Raw genomic sequence first — 26291 nt, 5'->3', positions numbered from 1 at the left:
ATTTATTAATCTTAATTCTCTCTCTCTCTCTCTCTCTCTCTCTCTCTCCAACCCTTCTCAAAACTGTTATGTCATGTGCACGTACAAAATTTTGTGTAAAGCTTTGCCGAACATGAGTAAACTTTTTTTTAGTTAGTCAAGTAAGTTCTGGTAGTGGATATGAACATAGCTAAATTGGACTGAATTTGTATCTAGGAAAATGAAAATTGAAGCATATAGGCATTGGGACTTTTCAAGTGCTACTTTGATAGATTGCACTAAAATTTTAAAAAACTGTTTCTTTTATTCATTTTGGAACTTGTCTCTATAGTTAACAATTAATTATTTTAAAAACAACTTTCACATTTCTGGTACCCTGCTGTACTCCTATCAGGCAACCAATTGCAAGTACAGTATTGAAGAACAGGTGCTTCAGATTACGTTGAGCTGATTTGTTTGATAGGGTTGGGGTCAGACACTTTGTTTTGCAGTCAATATTATATTCTTCTTTAGGAAATTTGGAAAATATGCATATGTATATTAGACTTTGAATCTCGTAGATTCAGTACCCAAACCTAGCCCTCGCCTGCAGGATATCCAGAAAGGACCTGGAGGGAGGGGCTCTGCTGGGATGAACAAGTCTCCTCAAATTAGAAACAAAGGTCTGTGATTATCCTAATGGAGGTCCATATTTGTGTTTTCATAAACTCGTAATAAAGTTTCCCAAGGCTTTACTACCTGGGTCAAACATTCGTAAGGATCTGTATATCTTAAGTCAGTGGTCTCCAAGCTGTGGCCTTGGAACTGGATGTGGCCCTTTGCTTATCTTTTATCTGGCCTTTGGAGCACTATTCTTCCCTCTCATACAAGGCACCATATTAACAATCGGGCATAATTTCTGTCACTGACACCAACAATGGGGCATAATTTCTGCCACTGACAGCAACAATGGGCCATTATTCCTTACAGTTAAACCAATGATGAGACACTATTCCTCTCATTCATCCCAACAATGGGGCTTTATTCCTCCCACTGACACCAACATTGGGGGCACTGTTCCTCTCCCTAATACCAAAGATGGGGCCTTGTTTACTTTTACTGACAGCATGACATTTTCTTCTCCTACTGGCCAGAATTCGGCCTCTCTAAAGTCTGAAGGAGAGTAAACCGGCCCTTTTGTTTAGAAAGTTTGGAGACCTCTGTCTTAAGGTATGTAATCTATTTATATGGTGGCATAGTTTAAACTTCCAAATGGAAAAAATACTCAAAAAAAAAAAAAAAAAAAAAAAAAAGCATTTTTGGGTAAGTTCTCATGGAATAGAACCCACAGAAAGCAAGTTGACTAGGTTGGCAAATCATCAGGACCCCTCAGCAGCTTCCAGAACAGGCATTTCTCCTCTATGGCAATGGAGTATCTATGCCGAAATCTCGACCGGCACACTGGTTACATCTCCAAGATCTATAACCTTTTGACTTCAGTTTCCACCAAGCTGCTTTATATGAATAAATGGGAACAAGACCTCAATGAGACACTGGAGGTGGAGGATTGGTGTAAAATGGCACAGTATGCATCTAAAGTTATCATTAACACCTCATTGATTGAGGCAAAGTACAAAGTCTTTCTAAGATTGTATATGGTGCCAGTGAGAGTGACTTCTTGGGTCCTGGGGGCCTGAGGTCCTGGGGGTCTCCCCAATGTGCTGTGGCCTAGAGAGCATGATGTTCCATACCTGGTGGACCTGCCCAAAAGTGAGGAGATTTTGGATCCACTTATATAACTTTATTTACATGCCTACCCAGGTAAAAATCCTCATCAGATCACCACTACAGGCGCTGTTGGGACGTCTGGTGGTGGGGACCACAGGACATAAAAGGATTTTAACATTTATTTTTTTGGCAGCTAGAATTGCAATAACAAGATCATGGAGATCTCCCACGGTCCAGTATGGTTTGGTAAAGTCCAAGCTGTCATGGATCATGGTCAATGAACACCTTTCCGCAAATTTGAAAGACAAAATTGCTTCTTTTCATAAAATATAGGATCCGTGGATTGCGTACATCTCTGATGCCTCATAGGATGCTAACATTAAAATCTTCTTGGACAAGATAGAGTGCACTTCTCTTTGTCTTCTATTCTCTTTTCTTTTTTTTTTTGCTTTGCTTTACCCGCGCCTCGTTTCTCTTTAAGGAACATGAGCCTATTCTAAAAATTAAATTTGGATGACTGACAAAGTTACACCTAAGGCCAACCAAATCCACCACATCCCTGGTATAAACATGTAAAAGCAGAAACTGGTGTTCAGTGGACTGGAAGACCAGCCATGAAACCACCAAATGATGGGACTTTATAGGTGTATGGTTGTGGCACAGACAGAGCAAACAAAAATTGGGTTAAAATTGTTTATTGAAATTTTTGGGCCTCGCAAACAAAAAACTTCAAATACCACCAAGATGATAACCAGGTTCAACCAACACCATCAGAGCTTAAGAGGTGTTCTGGCAAAAAACTGGCACTTTCTTACAGATGATATCATCATCTCAAAATATGTCAAACCCTACCCTGAGGTGGTCTACCGCAAGGCGGGCTCCCTCAGGGATAGATTAGTGCATAGTCACTATTCAGGGCCAGCGGAGGTGGAATCAGGTGCTACGGGGGGGTTTGGAACCTTCCGATGCGGGAAGTGTGATGAGTGCCCCTGGGTCAGAGAGGGTTACCTTCTGCCTCTCCCCCGGGGGGGTACACTCAAGCCTAGGTTCTATGCCACGTGCTCTACGGAAGGGGTTGTATATTTGGCTACCTGTATATGTGGGGCCTTTTACGTCGGCAAGACGAAAAGGCCCTTTGCCCGGCGTATACACGACCACCTGTATTACATTGATACGGGCATGATGTACACCCCCATTTGTAAGCACGTCGGCATACACCACAAGTTCGATCCTTACACTATACTTTTCTCCGTATTGGAAGTAATCAAACAGAACCCACGGGGTGGTAATTTTGATAATAATATACTCAAAAACGAAGTTAAGTGGATCTATAGGCTTCAGGCCACAAAATCCCCCGGTTTAAATACCGCCATATCCTATAAACCCTTTCTGGAATAGAACGGTTGCATTTAGCCCCTCCCTTGATAGGTTCACTCTTTGATCCCCTAGCTTCTCCTTCCCCTTTTGTTTCTTTTTTCTTCCTTTTATTTTTGCTATTTCCTTCATGTATTCCCAGTCGCTGTCCTTTTGCGATTATTGCATTGGATGTTTTTTGATATAACTATATGTGCATTATTTGCACCCTGACACAGCCCCCTCTTCTCAGGGATATGTCTAGGGTGCTGAAAATTGGAAGTCTTTTATTGCTGGTTGTATTTAGATATTCTTTTCTTCTTTGATGTAAAACTGTTTACTGCACTCTGTTTGTTAACGTGCCTATTTGGTTTGCCGGTACCTGTGATGTGCCCTTTGGCCCTCGGCCAGTGCTCGGGCGCCAAGCCGGGGGCTAGGGGGGTTAATCAGTGGAATCTTCCGCTCCTCCCCCTGAGGCTCCCGCATCCGCCCTCCCGAGGGACGGATGTTTCTGGCCGGACATAGGCGCTCCCCGCACATGCGCGGCGTGCGCTCGTCCGGCCACTAGTTGGCGCCCGCACCGGAAGTGACCTATAGGTCGGTTATGGCCGTGTCACTTCCGGTGGGACCGGACTATTTAAGGACCTACGGCGGCGCAGTACGATCAGGTCATCACTACCTGACGCTGCGGTGTGCGGGACGGATGCAACTTAGATCTGACTTCCGGGTAAGTTTTGCCTGCTGGCGGGAGTACTCTTCCTATCGATCCCCTTTTTTATCCCTCTTGACCACCCAGCCCTAATCACGGGCCCTTCTTTTTGCTTCTTAGCTCTTATGGTCTTTTCACTTTGCATGCTTGATCACCTGGCAATCTCCTCCAGGTCATCAATCACTATTACTTAGGTGCTCACTGGAGATTCAGATACCTTATATATTGTTACTACCACCTATCTGCACTTTCCATTTTATCACCCTCCTCCCCTCCTTGTTCCTTCCCTATGATGTCCCCATCACTTACTGGGGACTACTCATACACTCTTTGTTTTCTTTTCTTCTTCTCCCCTTCATTTATCTGCTCATCATGGTTTCTCCTGCACTTTTCTAGCATATAGTGGTTGCTGCATGAGGTTCTCTTTTTGTTTTTGTTTTTGTTTTCTCTTTTTTTTTTTTACACTCATTTTGGGACGCTTGGTCCTCCCTCTTGTGGTTTCCTCTGCGGGCTTTAGTACTCCCTCCTTGTAAAGGAGTATTCATTACCCTTTGCCTAATTGGCTTAATGTGTAATATGCTTGATCATTTTCAATTTCTAATTAGGTTGTAACCTATCCCTTTCCCCTTTCAGAGGCTGGAATTTTTTATCCTGCTCTGCTGCAATCGATAAATTACCCGACTGTTTTGTCCCAGCCCGGTCCAGCATTGGCTGGCCTTTCAGGGCACTCACTACCCCGCATCCATTTTAGGACCTGGGGGAAGGGTCCGGCACCAAGTTATACGCACGTCCAGTTATGCAGTCTACAGTTATTTTTCTTTTGTGTATTACGTGTTGGTAAGTTGTTTATACCTATTTGTATGTTCATGCCTTAAACAATAATGCATTGTTTTGTAATTCATGCGTTTACATGCGCATAATGAATACTACTAATATTTCTATTTATTAGTGTTTAGAACCTTTGCGAGAGGTCACAAGTCACTTGGTCCCTGACGAAGCCATTGAATTGGCGAAACATGTAGGACCCCGGTGACCCCCTGCATCTCCTCGGTTTACACGAACGTAGTATTCATATGTACTTTTACTGTAATCTCTGTCGATGAATTTTGACCATGAACTTTTGGATACATATCCTGTATCTTTTTAATTCACAATGTTAATTAATAAATTTCAATAAACAATTTTAACCCAATTTTTGTTTGCTCTGTCTGTGCCACAACCATACACCTATAAAGTCCCATCATTTGGTGGTTTCATGGCTGGTCTTCCAGTCCACTGAACACCAGTTTCTGCTTTTACATGAGCCTATTCTAGTGATGTTGCCTTTATTAAAAGCCATTCTTTACTCTGTTCCCCGGGGATGTGCTGCAGGTGAAATACAGCCAGCACAGTCTGCTCCGCCTGTCCCCCTCCCTGTTTGTTGGGCTCTGATGGAGAGGCTGGGTAACGTTGCTAACATTGTGGTGGCGCCCCTGTTCCTCTCCCATCCCTGTGTGACTCGGGTGGGAGGGGTGAGGTATAATAGGGCGAGAGACGATATATTCCTGGGGACAACAGATTCGGTTTTATCTTTCTTCATGTTAAATAAATGGTTCTAGAGGCAAAAATATTGAACCATCTTGATCAGTATTTTTGTAACCTGCTATACAAATTTTTTGAGTAATATTTGATGTTGATGTACCTTTTGATTTTTGTTATGTACCTGTTGATTTTTGTTCTTGCTGCTTTTTGTTAAAAATCCCAATAAAAACTATTGGAAATAAACTGGCATTTCAACTGCAAATCTGAATGCAGCTTCCAGAGCAGGCATTTCCACTGCAATCCTGACTTCAACCTTCAGGTTACATATGAAAACTCAGTGTAGATATACAGTATATTCCAGGTAATTCTACTAGCTGAATTGGAAAATGGCTTTTCAAAGGATGAATAAGTGAACTGAAGGGTCCTTTTTTTTTTTATATTAACCTGGAAAACATTCAGTGGCAATAAATATTTCAAGCTAAACTCCAAAAATATTTTTTTTTACTAAATAACCTTAAATAAGGTGTATCCCATGTTCCACTGGCTGCTGGTTACTGTAAAAATCCTCTTTCCAGTGACACTATACTCTTCAGGTGCTGTGAGGGTTAAGAGCAGCAGCTGTGACTGTGAAGGACTCACACTGTTTGCCCTCCCCTTCCTGTCCCCTTGTACATTTACAAAACGTTTATTCTATTCCCATAATGCAAGGCTTTCTGTGCCTGGACCGGGGAGATCATGTCACTCATCCACCCCTCCTCCTCTCACAGAATTCCAAGATTTTTGTGAATGGATGAGGAGACAGGAATGGGACGGTGAGCGGCACAAGTCCTTTACAGTCAGAGCCTCTGATCCTAACCCTGCAGCATCAGAAGATCACCACAGTGGGCAGTATCCGGTGTCACCGGAGAAGGGTTTTTACAGTAACAAAAAAAAGCCAGCAGAACAATGGGTTATGCTTTGTTAGAGGTAACTTATGTGACTGGTGGTGTGTGCTCAAAAAAACTTTTTCCTTGAGTTCAGCTTTACAATGTCTTGCTTTGTACTGGATTTTAGTAATGGGTTTCTGCCATTTTGTTTTTACAGAGGGTCTTCCCGATGACTTTATTGATAGTTTAGAAAAGGCCGAAAACCACAGCTATAAAGTAACTCTCCAATATCCTCACTATTTCCCTATCCTTAAAAAATGTTCCGTGCCTGAAACTCGGAGGAAACTTGAGACTGCCTTCAACAGTAGATGTATGGAGGTATGTACAATTTATAAACCTGGCTTAATAATTCAGATACTATTTCTGCTTCCCTCTCCCATGGTGGCCTTATCTGGACTCACTCTCCCAGACCAAGTGGAGGAAGGGAGGTGGAGTGGGAATCCTTCTAGCCCCATGCAGCACCTATCAGGTACTTCACCCACCTCCCTCTCTGACATGCTCCTCCTTTTGAGGCGCATTTAATTCGTATTTTTTTCTCCTGTTTCTTTAAGAATCACTGTCATTTACTGGCCCCCTGGACCGATATTAACCTTCCTTGATGACTTCTCTACCTGGCTACCCTACTTTCCTCTTCTGAAATTCCCACTATCATTTTTGGTGAATTCAACATTCCTGTTAATGCTAATACTACTACTGCGTCTAAACTTCTCAGTCTAACCTCATCTCTGACCTGAAGCAATGGATACAGTCTCCTACACCCTCCACTGGCAACACCCTTGACCTTGTCTTCTCCTATCTATGCAATCCATGCAACCTCTCCAACAAACCTCTCCCAGCCTCTGATCACATCATTATTAGTTTCACTCTCTCCCTGTCTTCTACCTCCTCTCCTTCCAACAGCCTAGCAGTTACCCGTAGAAACCTTTGCCACCTCAACCCTTCTCTTCTCTACTCTGCTACTGACCATCTATATGACAAAATCTCATCCCTGTCATGCCAAACCTAGCAACTACCATCTATAACGGCTCACTGTCATCCTCCCTAGACAAGCTCGCTCCCCTCACTACACGCAGACTTCGGCCCTGACTGCTTCAACCATGGCAAACAGACAACACCAGAAGTCTCAGAAAACGTAGCCGCGGTCTTGGGTGCCTATGGCGTAAGACGGAAGACTTTAACCAATATAAATCTGCCCTCTTAAAATACTATTCCTGCCTCCTAACTGCCAAGCAAACCTATTTTATTACGGTCATTCAAAAATTCTCTTCTAGTCCCCGTCATCTCTTCTCTACCTTTTTAGATTCCTACTATGTCCTCCACCAACTCCACCCTCTAAAGCTAGTATTAATCAGGTTGCTGGACTTTTATCTAACACCCATCTAACCACCTGCTCCCTCGCACTCTCTAAGGCTGGCCATACACTATACAATTTTCTTATTCAATTTCCTTTAGATTTACCTTTAACTATGTAGTGCAAGGGCCTGCCTGATTGCATACAAATTGAAAGTGTTTAGGTTTGACCCTATATTACATGGTTTTGGTAAATCTAAAGGAAAGTTGAACAAGAAAATTGTATTGTGTATGGCCAGCCTAACTCTTCTACACTCTCTAACTCTTCAACCCCTCCCTCTCTTCTGGCATCTTCCCCAACTCTCTAAAACATGCGTTAGTCACACCCATCCTTAAAAAGCCCTCACTGGACCCCACCACTCTTCACAATCTATGCCCCATCTCCGCCCATCTCCTTACTCCCCTTCTCCTCCAAACTCGAACGATTGGTCTACAACCGACTGAGAGACTAAGAACAAACTTCTGGATCCCTTTCAGTCCAGATTTTGCCCTCAACATTCCACTGAAACTGCTCTCCTTAAACTCACAAACGACCTACTAACAGCAAACATCAATGGACACTATTCTGTGCTACACCTCCTTGACCTCTCTGCTGCCTTTGACACAGTGGACCACCTCCTCACCACCCCCTCCTCCCAAAAAAAAAAAACTCCACTCCCTTGTTCTCCGTGACTGTACTCTTCACTGGTTTTCATCCTACCTATCCCAACGCACCTTCAGTGCTACTTACAACTCTACTACCTCCTCTCCTCTTCCTTTCTCTTTTGGAGTCTCCCAATGTTCTGTTCTTGGACCGCTCCTTTTCTCAATCTACACCTACTCCCTGGGTCAGCGGATTGCCTCCCATGGCTTTCAATATCCTCTCTACGCTGATGACACCCAAATCTTTCTCTCCACCCCTCAGCTCACTCCATCAGTCTCTTCACGTATCACCAACTTACTAACAGACATATCAGCCTCGATGTCACATCACTCACCTCAAACTCAACCTGTCCAAAACCTAGCTCATGATATTTCCTCCCCCATGTTCGTCTTCCCCTGATTTCTCTGTCAAAATCAACGGCTCAACTGTCAGGCAACACACAATAAATCGCATAGACGTGAACAGGGACAGACTTAGATGAACAGTAAATATTGTATATGAATATGTGATATTCATCACATGAAACCAGAAGTTGGCGCTTTACTGTCTGCAATTCTTTGCTTCTGTAAAGTTAAGACAGTATGATCCCCTGCTGTGCAAAACACACAAGTACAGGAAAGGGCATAGTCACACCCTATCTCTAGAGTTAAAGATTAAGTTCACCTTTTAACAAAAGAATTAATAAATGCAATTTTTTTTTGCTGGTAAAAAATGTGCATTTTTTTTTTGAGCCTCTTTAAACTACATCCCTCCAGCTGTTGCGGAACAACATGTCCCATGAGGCATTGTAAAACTCTGACATTCACATGACTAGGCATGATGGGGAATGTAGTTCCTGAACAACTGGAGGGCCATAGTTTGGAGACCCCTGCCCAAAAGCATTGTACCAGCAATCAGCAGATCTCTGGTGCCATACCTGCATACCTGTCAGTGTATCTGTGTGTCCATGCATCGTACAGTCAAGCACAAAAAATCTGACAAGAAAACTGCGCAGTGGTAGTTCATTGGCCGCGTTTTAGCTGTCAGAGCATGGTATCAAGGGGGGGGGGGGGTTCCGGTTTGTTCGTGTAACATGTTACAGCCTGAATATGGGTGAAACATGTAACGAAAGGTGAACTTATCCTTGAAGTAGAATTTATATGGACTGGATTGTCATTAGGGTTGATCAGCCCAAATCAATTGTTACTGCTGGACTGTCTTATTTAAAGGCCAAGGATGCCATTAAAGGACTTTGTATTAAGGTTTTATTTTGAAAATGAAACAATTTGTGTAAGTGATAAAAAAATCATACAGTTTCTAAAAGATAAACAATAAAAATATTTCATTTTAATGCAAAAAGGTAACTTTTAAACAAGCCTGTATGGGACCTTGTGTTCCATGCATTGTCCCTATGGTGAAGATATTAGTGTGATAACGGCATCAACTAATACATCTATCCAAATAACAGGGATTGCCTATTTCTGAACAGGACAATTCTCTGGCATTTGGCATTCACTTTCCTGTGTCATTAATGCCTTTTATATTTCTGTTTCTTTCAGGAGAATACTAAAATTCTAGAGAAGCTAATTACCCTGCGGGCTAGACTGGCAGAGCTGCTGGGATACCAAACACATGCTGACTTTGTCCTTGAACTAAACACAGCTAAGAACACAAGGAAAGTGTCTACTTTTCTAGGTTAGCTGTCTTTTTTATTACTCATTAGACCATTAAAAATAACCTAAGCAGAGTAAAGTGTTCTAAAAGGTCACAAAGAAATACAATATGATTGTATGAGAGATTATTAAAGGAGGAATCCATACCAAACACTATATGAAACGGCTATAAAAATCTGTCTACAGCTGTCTACTTTTCTCTTTACTTGTTTTTGAAAAATGTCATTTATAATTAATGGCTCCTTAGTTGGTAAAACCATTGCCCATTTAGTTTTATATATGTGGTTAGTACTGTGACCTTGCAGTACTGAGGACTCTGCATGGAGTTTGTAGATCTTGTATTTGCATAAGGTCCTTCCCTATGTTCTGATTAACTCCCAAAATCCAAAATGTACCGCTAGGTGAAAAAACTACCACACAGACTGACTATTGTATGTATCTGTGTTTGTCTGCATGGGTATGTGGTAAACCATTGTAAGGACTGTAAGGTATTATGAGAGAGTGGACTGCTGCAATGGTTTTATTGTTCTCTGTAAAGCACCTGGGGATATGTAGGCTCTATATTATTGAGTAAAATAGTTATATTACTTATCTGATGTATTAGTGATGTGGATAACTGGCTGCTGTTTATTCACATGTGTAGTATATGTTTTTTGTCTAATTTAGAGATTTTATGTTATAAACAGGTTTAGCTACTATAGTAATGCGTATATCTGGGTTTATGTTTAATAGGTCCAGACAGGGCTTCTGCTTATTAAAGCTTGCTATTTCTTTGCAGTTCTTGATTCAAACATGAGTGTTCTCTGCCTTCCCTGTATCACGTTGGCCATACATGATTAGAAATTCAGTCAGTTCGGCAGGGAACAGTCTAATTTTGATCCATATATGGGCACCCTGGTTGTACACAAATTGATCCATTGATCATTATGTGTTCAACCAGCCAGTTGGGTTTTTCCTGAACAATTAATGCCACCAGCTATTGCTCCCCACTTTCAGAACACGATAGCACTGCAAGAGGGATTCCACCATCAACACTGACTGTTGATAGGGGAATTGAACCGTTTTCTTTCCTTCCACCAGAAAATTTCAAAATATGTCTGTTATCTTCTGTACCTTTAGACAGGGCATAGCAACCTCTAGGTATGCTAGCTAATCAATGAGAGCACCTCTAGGTATTCTGGCTAGCCTCCTAGATATGCTCTTTAATCAACGAGAGTATCTTTAGGTATGTTAGCTAACCTCTAGGTACTCTCTCTAATCTAGAGTTTTTCAAGCGGGGTGCCGCAGCAAAATGATACAAAGCCCTGTAAAGTCGGACCATGAAAGGGTTACTGTGTTAAGTTCTGTGTACAGAGAGGAGAGAGAGCACATCCTGTTTCCCCTCTGGGCTCTCTCCTCTATGGTGTTACCTGTACTTATGCCGGAAAATGTGAAAGCTTTCTAAGCCAAGGGCAGGTCGGGCACCGCTTTTAGTTTCTCAAAGAGGGGTGAGCTAAGAAAGGGGGTTTGTGTCAGGAAAGTGTGGGGGGGGGGGGGTTGTGCTAGACAAACCACTTAACCTACTGACCACTTAACTCTACCAGGTGCAGTGCGGTGAAACACGCAAAATTGTGCATTTTCCCGCACCACACTTAAATGCGTTGCCTTTTGCAGTTGCACATGGGTGCCATTAATTCCTTAAGGCATCCCCACACATCCAACAATTGCATGTTTGCTTGCACCTACTTAAACACATTGAACCGCAGTACCATGTATTTTGGTGGGGCTCAATTTTAAAATAATACCAGCACCTTTTCTTTATCGTACATCACGGGTCACAGAGCAGCCATAATAATTACTATCTGGGTTATACACCACCTATAGGTGAATGGACCCGGGCAACCAAAAAGACAGGATGTCCCCATCTATATAACCCCTCCCATACAGGAAGTACCTCAGTTTTTTTTTTTTTGCCAGTGTCTTAGAGATGATGGTCATGGTTGGAGAAGCTGTCCATATTTTTAAAAAAGATTATGCTACAATCCTGGTTAAGATCTCTGGATCCAAGGGGATTGGCAATCCGATCCATCTGAAAGTGAAAGACTAAACGTATGGTACCTAAGCCTCGGTAAAGGGAAACGAGGTATTGCCTGTAATGCGACCCTCTTGGGCGGTGGACCCTTGGTATGACTAATTCCAAAGGCGTTCCGGCAGGGTGCCTTACAGGCACAAGGGAATGGCCCCAAAAATTAGGGGGACCCGGTCCTTGAAGGTCGACAAGTGACAGAATCCACCGTGATGGGTGAAGATTGGATTCTAGTTATAGGTAGAATCCTGCGGCAGGAATGGTAAGTTCACTTTAATTATGAGGCACTGTTACCGTCTAATTTACGAGGTACCGGGTGCCATGTTTTATGTCTCCACTATAGGCAGTATGTGTATTCAGCTGTGGCCTGCATACCTTGGATGCCTTACATTTTTCTGCTCTCAACCCCTCTGCTGCTTGGCGGGCAGCGGGACTTTGTACATCCTGCCTGCGCATCCGCGTACCCTCTGTGGCTCAGGTTCAGGGAGCTCCTTGAGTGGCAATCCCCTGCAGCAGGAGATTGCCTGCGCAAGTTCAGCATATTTACAGAGGCGACTGGCCAATCTCAGCAATTACGGTCATCAGGCGTATTAGCCACATCTAGTGCTTCTGTCTAAGCCAAGTCACTAGGCTTGCGTTTTGCAGTAGATGCTCTTAAGCACTCCATTCAGCAAATGTCACGGTTTGCTCTTCTGTCAGTTCATATGCGCAGAATCCTGTGGCTAAAAAGTTGGTCTGCAGAATTACCGTTTAAAAAATTGCTAGCTGGCTTTCCCTTTCATGGGGAGTGCCTATTTGGTGACTATCTGGACAAATATATACAAAAGATTTTGGGAGGGGGTTTGGAAGAGTGCGCTTCTACCAGTTAAGAGGAGAAGTAAACGTCCTTCTTTTAAGATGTCTAACACTCAGATTCCCAGTACTTCTAATCCCAGGCAGTTTCGACGGCCCCAGCCGTCTGGATCCAGAGCCAAGCCTTCAGGTCAAGGGCAGAAGAAACCCTTGGCCCAGAGGCCTACCAAGCTTAGCTTAAAGGAATGTCCCCACTCAGTCGGGTGGGGGGGAAGGCCTGGGTGGAAATGATTCAGGGCAACTGGGTTATTTCCACAGGGGTACAAACTGGAATTTCGGGTGTTTCCTCATCCTTGGTTTGTAAGGTTAAACATACCTTTAGATCCTCTAAAAAGAAGATCCTTCTTTCTAGCTCTGGACTATCTGAAGTCTCAAGCAGTGATTACAGAAGTTCTGGATGGTGAGAAATTTAGGGGTTTTTACTCAAACCTTTTTGTAGTTCCCAAGCCAAACGGAGATGTGAGACCTATTCTGTATCCCAAAGCTCTGAACCAGTTCTTAAACATTTGCAAATTCTGAATGGAGTCCATTCGCTCAGTCATGGCCTCTTTGCAAGGAGGAGAACTTCTGGCTTCCATAGACATCAAGGATGCATACCTTCACGTGCCAAGTTTTCAGGTCCATCAAAGGATTTTTTCGCTTTGCGGTGGAAGACCGTCATTTTCAGTTTGTGGTCTTGACCTTCGGGCTAGCCACGACTCCACGAGTGTTCACAAAAACCCTAGCTCCAGTATTGGCTATTCTAAGGTCTCAAGGGATAGCAGTGATATGATACCTGGACGATCTATTACTTATAGACCGGTCGACTTCTACTCTAAGCCAAAATGTGTTCCGGGCAGTTCAGTTCTTAAAACGTCTGGGTTGGATTGGATTATGAATTTGGCAAAGTCAGCATTGAAGCCGGTTCAGAGTCGAGTATCTGGGTTTCCTTGTGGACACAGTACAAGCAAAGGTGTTTTTGCCGCCAAGAAAGGTCGTAGCCCTGAAGGATCTTTTTCGGATCGTAAGAGGGGAAAAAGTATCCTTCTATACGTCTTTGAGGTTGCTACGGAAGATGATGTCCTCATTCGAAGCAGTTCCTTATGCTCAATTCCATGCTAGGCCTTTACAGAACAACATTATGTCAGCCTGGAGCAAAAAGATCCAGGTCCTAGATCGTCGCATGTCTCTAGTACCGAGGGTACCGAGATATAAATTTGTGTCCAGGACCAGGGATCTACTCGCAGTCGGAGTGGACACCTTGGTCACGGTGACTCCCTGGGAGCAGTTCTCCCTGATCTATGCCTTTCCCACGGTTCAGCTGCTACCACAACTTCTGCGCAGGTTTCAGGAGGAAGGGAAACCAGTAATCCTGGTGGCTCCAGCTTGGCCTATTAAGGATTTGGTACGCACAAATTCTAAGGTTGGCGGTTGGAAGGCCTTGGGTTCTTCCACTGTGTCCGGACCTGCTCTTTCAGGGTCCAATATTCCACCCTGCTTTACTATTTCTAAATTTGACCGTTTGGCTATTGAAGTCTAGATTTTGAGGGAGCGGGGTATATCTGGTCCTGCAGTCTCTACCGTGATAAACGCTAGGAAACCAGTCTCTAGGGGCAGTCTTAAATTTCTTGGTGTGAAGCCTGGAAGTGGCATCCCTGTAAATATATAATTGGGAGAATTCTAGCCTTGCAAGTAGGGAAAGTTATGAAGCTAGCCTTTTAAAAAGGTACTATTAAAAGTAAAATTTCAGCCTTGTCCGTCTTTCTTCAAAGACAGTTTGCTTCGCATTCCTTGGTCCGAGCCTTTATACAAGGCGTGCTACATATGCTTCCGCCAGTTAGGCCACCGTTGATGTCCTTGGGATTTAAATTTGGTCCTGGCGGTTCTACAGAAACAGCCTTTTGAGCCCATTCGGCATATTACTCTTGTTCTTTTGACTAGAAAGTTAGTCTTTTTGGTTGCAGTATCTTCAGCTAGAAGAGTATTAGAGTTAGCGGCTCTTTCTTGTAAGGAGACATTTTTGATCTTACATCAAGATAGGATAATTCTAAGTCCACACCCAGGGTTTTTGCCCAAGGTGGTGTCCGCTTTTCATTTGAATGAAGACATTATACTGCCTTCCTTCCTTCCAAATCCTCAAACAGCAGAGGAAAAGTTGTTAGATTCTCTCTATGTATTACATGCATTTAAGGTCTATTTGAAGATGTCAGCTCAGATTCGAAAGACCGACCTTTTGTTCATGCTGCCAGAAGAACCCAGGAAAGGGCAGGCAGCATCTAGGTCTACAATTTCTCAGTGTATTCGGCAGGTCATTGTCCAGGAATATGGTTTAAAGGGGAAGGTTCCACCTTTTCTGGTAAAGGCACACACTACCAGAAGAGTAGGTGCTTCTTGGACAATTCGCCATCAAGCTTCTATGGCTCAGATTTGCAGGGTCGCTACTTGGTCTTCAGTACACACGTTCACTAGATTCTATCAGGTGGATGTTAAGACCCGGGAGGATTCTGCATTTTGCCGCAGTGTGCTGCAGGCAGCTATATAGGTCTTTTCGGTCTGATTGTGTTTTTTTCGTATTTAGTGTCCCCCTCCCCTCAAGTGCATTGCTTTGGGATGCCCCAGATAGTAATTATTATGGCTGTCCCGTGATGTAAGATAAAGAAAATTGGATTTTTCCTGCAGCTTACCTGTAAAATCCATTTCTTGGAGTACATCTCGGGACACAGAGGTCCCTCCCCTCTTGTCTGGGATGTTTATTCCTTGCTAAAAAACTGAGATACTTTCCTGTATGGGAGGGGTTATATAGAGGGGAACTTCCTGTCGTTTTGGTTGCCAGTGTCCATTCACCTGTAGGTGGCGTATAACCCAGATGGTAATTATTATGGCTGCTCTGTGTCCTGTGATGTACTCCAAGAAAAGGATTTTACAGGTAAGCTGTAGGAAAAATCCAATTTATGGATGTTTCATGAGCATAGAGCAGCTTAATAAAAAAACAGAACGTGCAAAAAAGTAAGGGTCGGACACACCTCCTTGTGTGAACGGGCCCTCAGGCTGGTGTGCCCCGGGATTGCGCGCAATTCGAAAGGGTGCCTTGATGACAAAATGTTTGAAAAATGCTGCTCTAATCAATGAGGTTACTGACACTGGGACAAATGTTCCATGGTTGGTACTCTCATTGATTAGATAAGAAATTATTCCTGAGGGCCAGCTTGCAAGGGTTCCTTATTCATGTTAACAAACAAGTCCTGAGACGTGCTTTTGTTGACAGATTAGAATGACATTTTAGTTTGGTCACTTAATTGCCATTAGGCTTTAGTATTAGTACTGGGGAGTTTGTTTTAATGTCTAGAACAATTATTTTCCAAATTAACATAGAACTGCAGTGTAAAATGATAATATGAAGGAAGGTTAGAACCCCTCTTCAGTTTTCATTGCTGTCTGTGTCCCCATAAGGAAGGCTTCTTTTCATGTCACAATGACCAGTGGCAGAAAATGCCTGTGGTTGTTGTTTTATCTCTTTCCCATTCACCTAAAAAAGTGTTTACATCACTTTCTTTCCATTTGAGGGAACCAATACCTTGGCTGAGCCATTCACCAGAACAGAAAGTGAAGGGCAATCTTTTCAGCTTGGTCACATACAACAGTACATTCTGACAGAGGTTCTAACGCTTCCCCACTGTATCGCAAACTAGTAAATATTTTGTCTGGAATTGATCTTTACTTTATAAGCGGATAATAAGTGTTGCATCCATCTTTGGTGCCTACGATTGTGTTTATCGCCTTAAAATTTATTTCAAAGGCCGCTGCATATCTTTAGTAACCTGTTTGTGTCTCACACAGATGATCTGAAGACAAAGGTGAAGCCTCTGGGGGAGGAAGAGAAGCAGCTGATTCTGGAGATGAAACATGATGAGTGTGCAGACAGAGGCTTAGAGTTTGATGGTAGAATCAATGCCTGGGACCTGAGCTACTACCTCACACGTGTGGTAGAGACAAAGTACTCTGTGGATCAGGACAAACTACGAGAATATTTCCCTATGGAGACCGTTACAGAGAGCCTTTTACAGATTTACCAGGAGCTCCTTGGACTCCGATTTGAACGTGTGGAAAGTGCGCATGTGTGGCATGAGAGTGTGACGCTCTACTCTGTTTATGATGGAGCATCAGGTGATATTCTCGGACAGTTTTACTTGGACCTTTATCCTAGGTAAAGAACATCATATTACATTGGTATTATAGAAAAAATTTCACTACCTGTTGGCTGAAGTAATAGCATCATGCCCTATAAACGAAGTGTAAAAAAAATAAACTGGTCTGGAGAGAAATCCTGGGTAATCCAATGTAAACCAATTGGCAGCTATAAAAGAAAACACAATCTTGGAATAAGCAAGTTTTATTTTTATTAGGTTCATCGTGTTATTGTAACTGTGTATAGTAAACTACTTGTAATTCCACATTTAAAATATGGGGTCCAGTTTGGGGCAATGCATTGTAAACAAGACATAGGGGTCTTGTAGAAGGTTCAAAAGCAGACAACTAAATTCATGAAAACAGATGGAAATCTCCCATTTTTTGGACAGATTAGGGAATGGCAAAAACCTCCAGTATTTTTTTTTCTGTCTGTGTCAATTTGTAAAACATTTCTAATGCTCCCTGTCCCTAAGACACAAAGGGGAAGTGAGAGGAAATCTCTCTGAAGTGATAGAACAGGTGCCCCCCCATTGGAAGCTTTCCCCTTTATTCCTGTTCAGGTAACATCTAGAATATTGGTGACAACTGTGGAAAAAAAAGCTAGACATATACTTTAAAGAAGAGTTCCAGTAAAAAGCACATATGTGACTATTTAACAATTTTCTTAATTTCCTTCTTTTTGTTAGGGCTTCTGTTGACAGTCCATCTAGTTCAACCAACAAAAGGGAAAAAAATGTGTGTGTATATGCATATATACTGTGTGTGTGTGTGTATATATGTGTGTGTATGTATGTATATATATATATATATATATACACACACACACAGTGACAGTGTACATTTTCTGCGCCCTCAAAATAACTCAATACACAGCCATTAATGTACACAGCCATTAATGTCTAAACTGCTGACAACAAAAGTGAGTACACCCCTAAGTGAAAATGTGCAAATTGGGACCAATTAGCCATTTTCCCTCCCCGGTGTCATGTGACTCGATAGTGTTACAAAGTCTCAGGTATAAATAGGGAGCAGGTGTGTTAAATTTGTTGTTATCACTCTCATTCTCTCATACTCGTCACTGGAAGTTCAACATGGCACCTCATGGCAAAGAACACTCTTGAGGATCTGAAAAAAAGAATTGTTGCTCAACATAAAGATGGCCTAGTTTATAAGAAGATTGCCAAGACCCTGAAACTGAGCTGCAGCATGGTGGCCAACACTATACAGCTGTTTAACAGGACAGGTTCCACTCAGAACAGGCCTCGCCATGGTTGACTAAAGAAGTTGAGTGCACATGTTTAGCATCATATCCAGAGGTTGTCTTTGGGAAATAGATGTATGAGTGCTGCCAGCATTGCTGCAGAGGTTGAAGGGGTGGGGGGTCAGCCTGTCAGTGCTCAGACCATACGCCACACATTGCATCAAATTGGTCTTTATGGCTGTCATCCCAGAAGGAAACCTCTTCTAAAGATGATGCACAAGAAAGCCCGCAAACAATTTGCTGAAGACAAGCAGACTAAGGACATGGATTACTGGAACCATGTCCTGTGGTCTGATGAGACCAAGATAAACTTATTTGATTCAGATGGTGTCAAGTGTGTGTGGGGGCAACCAGGTGAGCAGTACAAAGACAAGTGTGTCTTGCCTACAATCAAGCATGGTGGTGGGAGCGTCGTGGTCTTCGGCTGCATGAGTGCTGCTGGCACTGGGGAGCTACAGTTCATTGACAGAACCATGAATGCCTACATGTACTGTGACATAGTGAAGCAGAGCATGATCTCCTGGGCCACAGGGCATTATTCCAACATAATGACCCAAAACACACCTCCAAGACAACCACTGCCTTGCTAAAGAAGCTGAGGTTAAAGGTGATGAACTGGCCAAGCATGTCTCCAGACCTAAACCCTATTGAGCATCAGTGGGGCATCCTCAAACAGAAGGTGGAGGAGGAGTGCAAAGTCTCTGACATCCCCCAGCTCCGTGATGTTGTGGAACGGAAGAGGACTCCAGTGACAACCTGTGAAGCTCTGGTGAACTCCATGCCCGAGAGGGTTAAGGCCGTGCTAGAAAATAATGGTGGCCAAACAAAATATTGACACTTTAGGCCCAATTTGAAAACTTTTCACTTAGGGGTGTACTCACTTCTGTTGCCAGCAGTTTAGACATTTAATGGCTGTGTGTTGAGTTATTTTGAGGGGACAGAAAATGTACACTGGTATACAAGCAGTACACTCACTAATTTACATTGTAGCAAAGTGTAATTTCTTCAGTGTTGTCACATGAAAAGATATAATAAAATATTTACAAACATGAGGGGTGAACTGTATGTATGTGTGTATATATATATATACACACACACACACACACACACACACGTATAGTCCTAAATATACAATCCTAAACCCACACCTAATCCAGAGGAAGGCAATAAAAAAAAAAAAAACCCCAATAAAGCATGATTCTATTTGCTTCAGCAGGGGAAAAAAAAATAATTCCTGATGCCCCAAAGGCAATCGGATCTTCTCAGGATCAACTTTACCTATAAATGTTAGTATCCAGTTATATTATGTAAGTTTAGGAAATAATCCAGTCTTTTCTTAAAACAATCTACTGAGCTGGCCAGAACCAGCCCTTGAGGGAGTCTATTCCACATTTTCACAGCTGAAGAAGGCATTTAATAAATATGCCTTCTCTTTTTTGTCCCCAGTCACCCACTCCAGATTATTTTGTAAAGGGCCCACTTGCTCAGATCTGACGTGTTTACTCTTAATATATTTGAATAATGTTTTGGGGTTTGTTCTACTATCTTTTGCAATATGTCGTTCATTTTGAATTTTTGCATCTTTATTTGCTTTTTACATATTCTATTATATTCTTTGTAACTTTTAAACGATGATAGTGTTCCTTCATTTTTATGTTTTATTTTTAGAAACTCTTTTCTTATTATTTATAGCTTTAACTTTGGATGTGAGCCACATAGGTATTATTTTTAGCCTTTTAAACTTATTGCCCATGGGAATACACACTGCTGAATATATTTAAAGGAACACTTTGAAAACACATCAGATCTCAATGGGGAAAATAATATGCTGGATATCTATACTGATATAGACTGGGTAATGTGTTTGGAAAGAAAGGATGCCACATCGTTTGTTGGAAATCAAAATTATCAACCTACAGAGGGCTGAATTGACACCCTGAAAATCAAAGTGAAAAAAATGATGCAGCAGGCTACTCCAGTTTGCTGAAATTTCATTGCAGCAACTCCAAATGGTACTTAGTAGTTTCCATGCCCCCCCCCCCCCACATGCTTGTATGCATGCCTGACATCAGGGCATGCTCCTAATGAGACCACAGATGGTTTCCTGGGGTGTTTCCTCCCAGATCTGGACAAGGGCCTCATTGAGCTCCTGAACAGACTGAGGTGCAACATGGTGGCGTCGGGTGGACCAAAACATAATGTCCCAGAGGTGTTCTTTTGGATTTAGGTGAGTGTGGAGGCCATTCAATGTTATCAATTCCTTCATCTTCTATGAACTGGCTGCATACTCTCGAGGAACCTGGGACCCACTGCACCACCGTAGGATCTGACATTGGGTCCAAGGATTTCATCCCGATACCTAATGGCAGTCAGGGTATAGTTGTCTAGCCTGTAGAGGTCTGTGCGTTCCTCCATGGATATGCCTCCCCACATCATCACTGACCCGCCACCAAACCGTTCATATTGAACAATGTTAAAGGCAGCATAATGCTCTCCACGGCTTCTCCAGACCCTTTCACATCTGTCATGTGCTCAGGGTGAACCTGCTCTCGTCTGTGAAAAGCACAGGGCGCCAGTGGCCGACAAGCCAATTCTGGTTTTCAATGGTAAATACCAATCAATCTCCACGGTGCTGGGCAGTGAGCACAGGGCCCACTTGAGGACATCGGGCCCTCAGGCCACCCTCATGAAGTCTGTTTCTGATTGTTTGGGCTGATACATTCCTACCAGTGGCCTGTTCCTCCTTGCACAAAGGAGCAGATATTGGTCCTGCTGATAGGTTAAGCACCTTCTACAGCCCTATCCAGCTCTCCTAGAGTAACTGCCTGTCTCCTGGAATCTCCTACATGCTCTTTGACTGTGCTGGGAGACACAGGGAACCTTCTGGCAATGTCACGTATTGATGTGCCCTCCTGGAGGAGTTGGACTGCCTTTGCAACCTCTATAGGGTCCAGGTATTGCCTCATGCTACCAGTTGACACTGACCCTGTGGTGACACTGACCCTAGCCAAATGCAAAACTAGTAAAAAACAGAAAAGATGCGTGGGGTGGGGATGTCAGTGGCGTTGTCATTGTTGCCCATCTAGTGCACATGTTAATTTCATTAACAGAAAAGCAGCTGAAACTGATTAACAACCCCCTCTGCTACTTAACTGAACAGATCAATATCCAAGGAGTTTAGTTGACTTGATGTTATACTCTGATAAAAAAAAAGTGTTCCTTTAATTTTTTTGAGCAGTGTACTTTGCAGTGTGTTCACATATAGTCGCTTTGCAGAATTGCCATTTCTGTTCTGTGTTCATCGATGCAAATATTCCCTCCCAGTCTAAATCTTGGAGAGCAGCCCTCTTCCTTTTGCTTGTACCATAAAATTGTCTTGTAATAGGTGAATACATTTTTGCCTTTTTAACTGATGCTGCCGTGCCATTACTCCAGTCAATATCTGGGTACGTAAAATCCGCCATTATTATGACCGTCCCCAGCCCTTGCAGCCCTTTCTATATGTGCAAGGAGCTGAATCTTCACTTCCTCATTAACACTGGGAGGTCTATAACGAACTCCAATGATTACCTTTGAACTACGCACGTCTATATTCAGTTCCACCCATAATGCTTCAGACTCATTACACTCTCCTTCAACTAGGTCCTCTTTCACACTCACTTTGAGATCACTTCTTACATGGAGACAGACACCGCCACCTTTCCTTTTTTACCCTGTCTCTCCGAAAGAGGTTTGGGTCACAACTGTTTTTCCACTCCAGTCTTTTGGGGGATGCAAAAGCAACTTAAATCGGGTCAAATCCACCTGCAATGAGTTCTGAATCTTACAAGCATCTCAAAGGGGTGTCAAAAAGAAGCTGCATTTGCCAGTTGACACGGGCCTTTAAAGTTTAGAAGAATTATATCTTCCCAGTGTAAAGTTGTATTTTCCATGTGTTTTTAGCTCTTCTACCTACATAGCAAGTCATTGCAATATAAAAAAAAAAACTTCTGCCCATTAGCAGTAGAAGCTGTTTTAAAAGAGAATTTATTACAGGTACTTTTAAAGTGCCATCAGTTCACGCAGCGATTTACACATATACTGTAAATTATAGATTCACATCAGTCCCTCAAGGAGCTTACAATCTAAGGTCCCTAACCCACATTCATACATACACATACTAGGGCCAATTTAGACAGGAGCCAATTAACCTACTAGCATGTCTTTGAAGTTTGGGAGGAATCCGAAGTATCCAGAGTAAGTATCCGAAGTAAACCCACGCGGGGACAGAGAGAACATGCCAAATCTGTGCAAACTACACTGTGGTTGGGATTTAAACCGATGACCCTAGTGCTGTTAGGCGGAAGTGCCAACCACTTAGCTACTGTGCTGCCCAACTTGCTGTAGTCTAATTCCCTTCGTTCGGTTGTGTCCTGTGGCTACCCCACCTTGAACTGTCTGTAGCTGACTTATATGTATTTTAAATCATACTCCTAGCATATCACAGATCAGTCTCAGCAGGAGCTGCTGTCAGTCAGTTCTTGTAGAAAAGAGAAACTTACTGACACACAAGACAACTGTGTTTCAGAATGTGTGTCCTCCATAACATACTCATTCATCATGAGGTAGGAAAAAAACAAAAATAAAAGGCAAGAAAATGTTTATTACTGTCTGTGGGCTGTTGTTAATGTATTTTTATATTTATGTATTGTATGCTGGAGGTTTTGAATTTGATCAAAAATTTTAAACCTCTAATCATAGTGCAATAGTGTCATACAGTTTTATTATCAAAGACCCGAATGGGTACTCGCATGAGAAAAACAAAAAACAAAAATCTAAACACAGTATATATATATCGGCTAAATGCTGTCTGCCAGCAAGCATGATGGTGTCAGACTCCACCCAGAATCTCTCCACGGAGTATGAGTGCCTGAAACCATCACTCTTGCTAGCAGACAGCGTTTGGCTGATACTTTCTGTATTTTGTTTTTTTGTTTTCTCGTGTCGGTACACATTGGTGCATTTTTATAATAAAATATTTGTTTGCAATTGTGGGACATTATTTTATGAGTGCATTTTATTCAACTGATTTGTTCACCATTCTAAATTTATTAGACATTATGTATTTTGGTTATCGGTTACACTTTTTTTGGTTAATATATATTTAAAGAGGAAACACAAATGTTTTATGTGTATACACTTGTTTGTTGTTTTGTATTCGGACAGACTGCATATATATGCATTGATAAGCTGCATGAGCATATACCGGTATACCTAGTACTGATTATCTGATCAGGATAAACCAAGAAAACAATGCCCGTTATTACTGCTCACATGTGTACATTTATAAGCCGTTGATTTGTACAATTTTATTACATCTGTTATGTTCAGTCCAGCTATTGATCCACTTCCCTACCATGAGCCTAACAGTTACTCTATCTTCTCTTAGGGAAGGAAAGTATGGCCATGCTGCATGTTTTACTCTGCAGCCAGGCTGCCTCCTCCCAGATGGAAGTCAGATGATGTCTGCAGCTGCCATGGTGGCGAACTTCACCAAGCCTGCACCCACTCGGCCTTCTCTCCTGCGCCACGATGAGGTCAAGACTTATTTCCATGAGTTTGGACATGTTATGCACCAATTATGTGCTCAGGTCAGTGCCTACTTTCATAATTTTACCATTTTTTTTTGTTTTTGTTTTGTTTTGTTTTTGTTTTGTTTTTTACCACAGACTCATGTTGGGCACCACTGCTCTATTGCATGCTTGTTACAGTGGCGTAGTGGAAGAAAGAATCCTCCTACAGCTGCCCTTATTTTGGTTTGCTGCCTGTGTATTGTAACAGGTATTCGGTTGTTATTTGCATATTACAATTGCCTGTTTGTTGCTTGCGTATTATAACAGCCGTCTGTTGCCCAAGTATTGTATGAAATTGCCTGTTTGTGTTCCTTGTATTGTCAGGATTGCCATTTCTCTCTACATAATGTAAAATTAACACTGTTTAAGGCCCCATTCACACCTGAACGATTTTCATTGTAGAAATCCCAGCTCTGAAGCTCCAAAACGCCCAACAAGCAAAATTCCATTTAATGGCCCCTGTTCACCTATAAGAGTTCTGTCAGCTGAAGCAAAAAAATCCTGAAGCCCAAAAAAATGCATGAGCTTTTTGGTAGATTACAAGCACTTTTGTCCCCATAGACTTATAGACAATAGAAACGCCTGACTTGAACAGATAAACGCTTGAAAAACTCTTGAATAGCAGCTCTCCACCCATAATTTCCTCTCCCTCTTCTCCCCCTAATGCATTCTATTGGCTAAATAAAAACACCTAAAACACTTTAAAAAAGCTTAAAAAAAATGCCTGAGAAACGCCAGTAAATTGATACACTTAAATGTGAATGGAGCCTAAAGGGCCATATTACTATAACTTAATCTCCTGTAAGCATGTCACTATCCTACTGTGCTACCATGATCCCCATGTTTGGCTGCTGCATACCACATGCACCACTATTATACCCTTGAATTTTATTGTAATATATACTCTACAACATTTAGATGAACATTTTCACTGACTCCCTTTCTTTTCTGCCAATTTCTATTAATTCTTTGATTTCATTATAATTAATAAAATTACTTTGACCGAATCATCAGGTGGTGTTTTAATTTAAAAAAGAGTCCACCTCCAGTGTCAAATACGCTAGGTCTATATTAACTCTTGCAAAGAGACATGAACAGGCTGCTGTAGGAGCACTCATTCCAAAAAATGCCAGTAGCCTTGGTTGTCTTTATAACCCACTGACCAAGGACATGCAAACTAAAAGTGAAGTTAACCACTTACCGCAAACTGACGTGTATATATACGTCGGGTAACTTTGCGGGGTTATACCGGGATGATGCCTCTAGCTAGAGGCATCATCCCGGTACCGTGGTTTAGTGCCAACGGTCGGCTTTCCGTCGGTAACGACCGATGCGCCTCGGGAGCCGCTCGATCGTTATCCGGGTGAGCAGGAGGGGACGTCCCCCCCCTCCCACCGCCTACCGTGACTTTAAACGGGGCTCCCGTCCCACCGGGAGCCCCGAGCACCCAACCGACGCGTCCGCCGGCTGGATGGAGTCCCGATCAAAGCCGGAAACGGCTTTGATCGGGTCTCCGATTGACGTAACCCGAAGGCGGCGTCCATGACGTCACTTCCAGGTTACTGTGCTGCAAAAGGCGGCAAATTTAAAGAATGGCAGTTTTTGGCGTTTTGCATACATGGAAGTGTAGTGGAGGGGTCGAGGGTCTTTTAGACCCTCGATCCCTCCATAAAGAGTACCTGTCACTGCATATTGGTGTCACAAGGAATGTTTCCATTGCTTGTGACAGCAATAAAAGTGATCAGATTTTTTTTTTTTAAACTGTAATAAAGTTAAAAAAAAATAAATAAAACAAATAGGAAAAAAAAAAAATTTAGCCACTGCCGTCACCGTTAGCGCGCGCACAAAAAAAAACGTGTACGGAAGTCGAGCCGCGAATGAAATCACTGTTCAAACCACACATGTGAGGTATCGCCGCGATTGTCAGAGTGTACGCAATAATTTAAAAAAAAGAGCTACACTCTAACTCTAAACTGGTAACCGTTAAAAATTTTTAAAGCATCGCCTATTGAGGTTTCTATTGACCGTAGTTTCTCGCCATTCCACGGGTGCGCGCAATTTTAAACCATAACATGTTGGGTATCTATTTACTCGGTGTGACATCATCTTTCACAATATACAAAAAAATGGGCTAACTTTACTGTTTAGTATTTTTTAAATGCAGTGAAATGTGATTTTTCAAACATTTTCCAAAAAAAATGGCGTTTTAAAGACCGCTGCGCAAATACGGCATGACAAAAAATATTGCAATGACCGCCATTTTATTCACCAGAGTCTTTTCTAAAAAAATATATATAATGTTTGGGGGTTCTAAGTAGTTTTCTAGGAAAAAATACTGGTTTTAACTTGTAAACAAAAAGTGTCCGAAATAGGGCTGGGGCTTAAGTGGTTAAAGTCAGAACTTCTGATCTGCATTCTTGTTCTGCATCAGTGATTTAGGAAGTAATGAATTAAATAAGTCAGCATGGCAGCCAGCACTTTCAGAAATTAGAGA

At 42.4% G+C, this 26291-nt stretch overlaps 1 protein-coding gene across 1 annotated transcript in view; it reads left to right on the top strand.

Annotated features, from left to right (window-relative positions):
• The window catches only part of NLN (neurolysin), a 154081-nt gene that overhangs the window by 52277 nt on the left and 75513 nt on the right, over positions 1 to 26291 (top strand). Inside the window, exons 6-9 of the mRNA XM_082243101.1 lie at positions 6353 to 6513; positions 9727 to 9862; positions 16574 to 16940; positions 23614 to 23815. Of these exons, the coding sequence (XP_082099227.1) occupies positions 6353 to 6513; positions 9727 to 9862; positions 16574 to 16940; positions 23614 to 23815 (866 nt within the window). The remainder of the gene's footprint in view (positions 1 to 6352; positions 6514 to 9726; positions 9863 to 16573; positions 16941 to 23613; positions 23816 to 26291) is intronic.

This window comes from Pelophylax lessonae (genome assembly GCF_965119305.1).
Source record: "Pelophylax lessonae genome assembly, chromosome: 1".
Taxonomy (NCBI): Eukaryota; Metazoa; Chordata; class Amphibia; order Anura; family Ranidae; genus Pelophylax; species Pelophylax lessonae.
The sequence above is the reverse complement of the archived record's forward strand: the minus strand, read 5'-3'. Positions and strand labels throughout refer to the sequence as shown.